The following is a 5,592-nucleotide window of genomic DNA, read 5'->3' as shown; positions in this document are numbered from 1 at the left end:
TAATTTAATAAGTGTAAAATTACTAAAAACTGATGTGATAACTGAGAAGTGAAAACAAAGTCTCCTTAGCCGCCACTAATTTCATATTCAAAGTCACCTTTTAATATAGTTTGGTTTTTATTTGTTGTTTTTAATTTTTGTGTCATGACTCATGAGCACAAATTCTAGGAACCCTTCAGAAATCTTTCTCCGCATTCATTCATTCATTAGTTCATTCATTCATATAATAATATTCATTCTCTGCAAATCAACGCCAACCCAGATTCTCCTTTGTCCCTTCTTTTGTGTTTTCTTCACCCTTCTTTCTCCCTCACACGCACTCTCATCAAGGTACCCTCTTTCACCATTTCTATCTTCAATTTTGGGATCATCACAACATAACTGAATGTCTGTCATCTATATATAGGGAACGTTCTCTTATGTGTTTGTGTTATTGTCTCAAAAGGTTGTGTCTTTATGTTGTGTGTGCTTGTGTGGTTGGTTGGTCATGAAGTTTTCCTTCCAACCCTTTTCTGATCTTTTGAGTTTAACTTTCATTCCTCTCTTTATTATGTCTTTTCAACCACTTCTTTTGTAGCTGAATTTCTTCTTCTTTGTTGGTGTATGTTGTTTCAGAAATTTTGAGTAGCAATATAAATAATGGGATATTCTCAGCTGTTTGATGTCTTGATTTATGTATTTATTCTTCTACTTTGATCACAATAACATGCAGAGAAGAAGAAACAGGGGTTTTGTTTTCCTTTGAGTTGATTTAGCTAAATTATACAAGGAATTCTAAGCACATATATATTAGATATGAGTTTGGTCCAGCATAGTTCACCAGTTTAGTGGTTCTTGTTAGCTACTCTGCTAATGAGAAACAATTTGCATTGGTTTAGAATGTTGAAAATCTTTGTGTTCTACCAGTTTATTTTGTTGGCGTTGTTATTCACTGGCTTTTGCCAATTGTTCCTTTTGCTTCCTGTGATCCACATTTGCTTCTTTCAATGTATAAAGTGAAGGCTCTTGTCTGAAGTTTTTTGTTTGCTTAACTCTTCGTCTGCGTTTTGTACAGAGGTGTGACAATGGTGACTTGTATACCTGCTGGGAGTGGCAAACTGCATTTTGGAGTGACAGATTGCAAGGGACGGAGCTGCATACGGACTGCTTGCATTTCTGATGTGCCTATCAAGAGGAACACACATAAATATCTATCTTGGTAATAGTTATTTGATGTCATAGGAATCAATTAATATCTATTTCATATGTCATTTACTAAAATGGAGTTCTTGTTTGCTTGTCCAGAGTTATTTGATGAATGAAATTTTACTTGTTTGCACAAGATCGTGTGTTATTTTTTTACAGTTAAAACTCCTGCATATAGTATTCTCACAATATGCTTAGAAGAATTGGATCCAACAATAATAATAGTCTTCAGTAGTGATCTCATATCTTGCTATGTTTAAATGCCTAAAAGGAAATAGTTTTTTGCGCTAGTCCAGAATTACTTTTGTTGAAACTTGTCCTGTTTTTCAAAAGATTGCATGATTTAATTGTGGTTAAATTTTATTAATCTAAAACAAATATGGTTTGTAGAATTTGTGCATTTATTTTTCCAAGAATTCGAGGGAACTTATTTTGGAGGCTGGATAGAAAACAGTTAGGTTATTGTACTTTGATTGCCGAATTGTACCAAAGTTTCTGTCAGTAACTTCGGAAAACTTGACAGAAATAAAGGGCAGCATGGTGCAAATCATCTCGGCACATGTGGTCCGGGAAAAGACAGTGTCCTAAAGGTGTAATGTAGGCAACCTAATCTGATGCAAGCTTTAGTGGTTGTAAATAACTTGTAATGAATGGAAATTGATGTAGACTTCCTACTTTGATATTAACTAAATTAAAAATTTTCAATTGCTTTTCGGGTGCAAAATTTTAGGTCTCAAGGGGCATCCAAGGTGCTGCAGATACACAGGTGCAAGGCTTCTGTATCTCCAGTTTGCAAGAATCGGAAACTCTTCAAGGTCATTTCGTCATACAAAAACGAAGGTTCCACAAAATATTTTGACTTTGCTGTGATTGGAAGTGGAATTGCTGGGCTTCGCTATGCACTTGAAGTTGCAAAATATGGGTCTGTTGCTGTGATCACCAAAGCCGAGTCTCATGAATGCAACACTAATTATGCTCAAGGTGGTGTCAGTGCTGTGCTATCGCCTTCTGATTCTGTGGAGAGTCACATGAAGGATACCATTGTGGCAGGGGCTTATCTTTGTGATGAAGAGACCGTTCGAGTATGTTCTAAAGCTTTCAAATTTACCAGAAATGTCGAATTCAAGTACCTGATCGGTGTTTCATAACTTTGCCAAATTCATCTGAAATGGTTCTCTTGCCTTTTCACTTTCAGCAACGTTTTGTACTTATGAAATTATCAAAACAGGGTATTTTCAATTTAAAACGCTATTCAAGCACTTGATTTCTTTTTGCTATGGGAAGGCACGGAAATGCTGTTGATCTTTACTTTATGAAACTGAGCAGAACTGTTCTTATTATAGAGATGATTATTTTGAGCATGATAGAATTGCATATATACTTGTAAGCAATCACTGGTTTCTCTGACTACTGCATCAAGTTTTGTATTAACTATGACCCTTCCTTTTTCCAGGTTGTCTGTACTGAAGGACCCGACAGAGTCAGAGAATTAATTGCCATAGGCGCTTCATTTGATCATGGAGAAGATGGTAACTTGCATCTAGTGAGGGAAGGGGGTCATTCTCATCGTCGAATTGTTCATGCCGCTGATATGACTGGAAAAGAAATTGAAAGGGCTCTGCTGAAGTCAGTTGTTAATAATCCTAATATTTTTGTGTTTGAACACCATTTCGCTATAGATCTTCTCACTTGTCAGGTTTGTTCTCTCTGATATTATTTTATTTTATACTAATGGTTTTGTAGCGTATACCTTGTTGGTACCTCGCTCCAAGCATGCTGGTATTCGTCAAACATTTGAAGTTTTAAATTCATGGGCTCCATTCACTTGAAATTGTTTCTGTTCAAATTTTACTAGGTACATTTTGAATGTCTCAGTGCGTTCTCTAACAAAATCTAAAACATGCCACTGGTGTTGCAGGATGGATCTGATATCACTTGTGTTGGCATTGACACTCTGAATACTGAAACATTAGAGGTGGGGAAAGTGATTTTGTGCAATTACTTGAGAAAGAAGTTATTGCTATTGTTGAATATATTTCTGAATTTTCATCTTTTTAGTTTTTAGGTGGTAAGATTCCTTTCAAATGTGACTTTGCTTGCATCTGGTGGAGCTGGACATATTTATCCCAAAACTACAAATCCTCTGGTAGACCTCTTTTCTATTAATAAGATAGTTTTATCTTGAATAGAAAAGTTTACAAATGAACTACTGATTATTGTTACTTACTCATTTGCAACATCTTATTAATTTATTCTGATGATACACTATAAATTTAGAAATAGCATGATTAAAATATAAACAGAATTAATTAGGTCTAGTTTAAGCTGAAATTGTTGATTGATTAAGTGGTTTTCTTTGTCCTTGTAAGTGTTAATTGATGGCAGTGAAGTGATCCATCTTATTCTGGTTGCACACTTACTATGTTGACCTGCTTATAGTGCATAACCTGCATTTTATGGTCTTATTTCTTTTAATTTAACTTGTTTATCTTTTTTTTTTATCGAAGGTGGCTACTGGAGATGGAATTGCCATGGCACACCGAGCTCAAGCTGTGATTTCAAACATGGAGTAAGTAGATGATTTCAGAAATGTGAATATTTAACTGTTTGATGAGTCTCACAATTTGCATACGGGTCAATACAATGTCATACCGATTAAACAGAAATTGGGTGTTTATAGTTGAGCTATATGTTTTTGTCATGATTTCTTTTAATGATATGATTGGTCCAGGTTTGTGCAGTTTCACCCAACCGCCTTAGCGGATGAAGGCCTTCCAATTAAACCGTCCAAGCCAAGGGAAAATGCATTTTTGATATCTGAAGCTGTTAGGGGTGATGGTGGCATCCTTTATAATTTAGGCATGGAAAGGTTCATGCCTTTGTATGATGAGAGGGAAGAGCTTGCTCCAAGGGATGTGGTGGCAAGAAGTATCGATGACCAACTTAAAAAGCGCAACGAGAAATACGTGCTCCTCGATATAAGTCACAAGCCGAAGGCAGAAATTCTCTCCCACTTTCCCAACATTGCCTCTATGTGCCTCCAGCATGGTTTGGATATAACACGCCATCCGATCCCAGTTGTCCCAGCTGCTCATTACATATGTGGAGGAGTTCGTGCTGGGCTTGAAGGAGAGACAAATGTAAAGGGTCTGTACGTAGCTGGTGAGGTGGCGTGTACAGGTTTGCATGGAGCAAACAGACTTGCCAGCAATTCATTGCTTGAGGCACTGGTTTTCGCTCGACGAGCTGTCCAGCCTTCAATTGACCTGATGAAGAGTTCTAGCCTTGATATGACTGCTTCCAATTTTTGGCCTCACCCTGTCGTGCCTTTTTCGCTTGGAAGTGATGTCATAGGCAAAATTCGATCTGTGACAAGAGAGTTGAGGAAAGAACTGCAATCTATCATGTGGAACTATGTAGGAATTGTTCGGTCCACGATGAGACTAGAAACTGCAGAGCGAAAAATTGGTAAACTAGAGGCTAAATGGGAGGAGTACTTATTTCAACATGGATGGAAGCCAACAATGGTGGTGCCTGAAACCTGTGAAATGAGGAACCTGTTTTGTTGTGCCAAGCTTGTGGTCAGCAGTGCCCTTTCGAGGCACGAAAGCCGGGGCCTTCATTACACGGTCGATTTTCCTCATCTCGAGGAAAGCAAGAGGCTCCCAACAATCATTTCTCCAAGTTCACATGTCAACAACACTTGGAGTTCTATGCAGTTACATAAGCAGCCCATGTATCAGTAACACTTCTTCGCCGAAATGTCGGTTTCTGACACTACATATGAATATGGGGACAATAATCTAAAGCTATCAAAACCCGCACCAGAAGGGTAAACCCATTGCTGGAATCAAATTTTCATTTGCCTTTACTCCCCCTATAATCCTTTTTTCTTAAAAATATTTAAAGAGAAGTATGTATTCTCTGATTCATTGTTTAAATATAGGAAGAAATATATTCAATATAGATTTGGGGTTAATGCCCCTTCTAATATAGACAGAAGTTTAACATAACCAGATCCCAAGATTTGGATTTTTATTTTACCTTGGTGCTTGTATGCTACCACCATTTCAATTATTGAATGCAAATGCATGTTCCTTAATATAATAGAGTTCTTCTTTACCAAGTAGTAGTGGAATTCATGTGGAACTTCAGTATCTATTGGGTACATTAGTATATATGACTACACATCTTAATGAAAATGATATTTTGGTTTAACTGTTACGAGTAAATAGCCATCGAATTGATTATGTTATTTTTCAATCTATATTAATTTAGAGAGTAGTTAGAGCATGTAACTCGGGTTGTCTCACAAGCAAGAAAATATGTAGTTGATTAGGTTATGGAATATGGAGGGTGATGGACTGGTGGGTTGGTTTGATGCAAACAATTAACAATATTAAGAAT

General features: G+C 36.9%; 1 protein-coding gene across 2 annotated transcripts; it reads left to right on the top strand.

Moving 5' to 3' along the window:
* On the top strand, positions 111-5,286 carry LOC107644041 (L-aspartate oxidase, chloroplastic). Of its 2 annotated transcripts, none has more exons than XM_016347816.2 (8): positions 111-330; positions 1,055-1,198; positions 1,916-2,267; positions 2,639-2,881; positions 3,104-3,160; positions 3,251-3,331; positions 3,693-3,754; positions 3,917-5,286. In XM_016347816.2, exons 1-8 carry the CDS (start codon positions 152-154, stop codon positions 4,929-4,931), a joined length of 2,133 nt encoding a protein of 710 aa, XP_016203302.1. In that variant the 5' UTR covers positions 111-151; the 3' UTR covers positions 4,932-5,286. The 2 variants fall into 2 exon arrangements, with proteins under 2 accessions (XP_016203302.1, XP_020980088.1); XM_021124429.1 differs by lacking the exon at positions 111-330 and adding an exon at positions 405-445 and having other exon boundaries at positions 3,917-4,931.

The sequence above is a fragment of the Arachis ipaensis genome, chromosome B05 (assembly GCF_000816755.2).
Source record: "Arachis ipaensis cultivar K30076 chromosome B05, Araip1.1, whole genome shotgun sequence".
In the NCBI taxonomy this organism is placed as follows: Eukaryota; Viridiplantae; Streptophyta; class Magnoliopsida; order Fabales; family Fabaceae; genus Arachis; species Arachis ipaensis.
This window is presented reverse-complemented; position numbering and strand designations above follow the sequence as displayed.

Excerpts from the sequence above, each read along its gene's own strand:
- LOC107644041 (XM_016347816.2), top strand. The coding sequence starts at position 152 with ATGAGCACAAATTCTAGGAACCCTTCAGAAATCTTTCTCCGCATTCAT. Across the intron at positions 331-1,054 it reads TCACACGCACTCTCATCAAG|AGGTGTGACAATGGTGACTT; the intron begins GTACCCTCTTTC and ends CGTTTTGTACAG. Across the intron at positions 3,161-3,250 it reads TGAATACTGAAACATTAGAG|GTGGTAAGATTCCTTTCAAA; the intron begins GTGGGGAAAGTG and ends TTTAGTTTTTAG.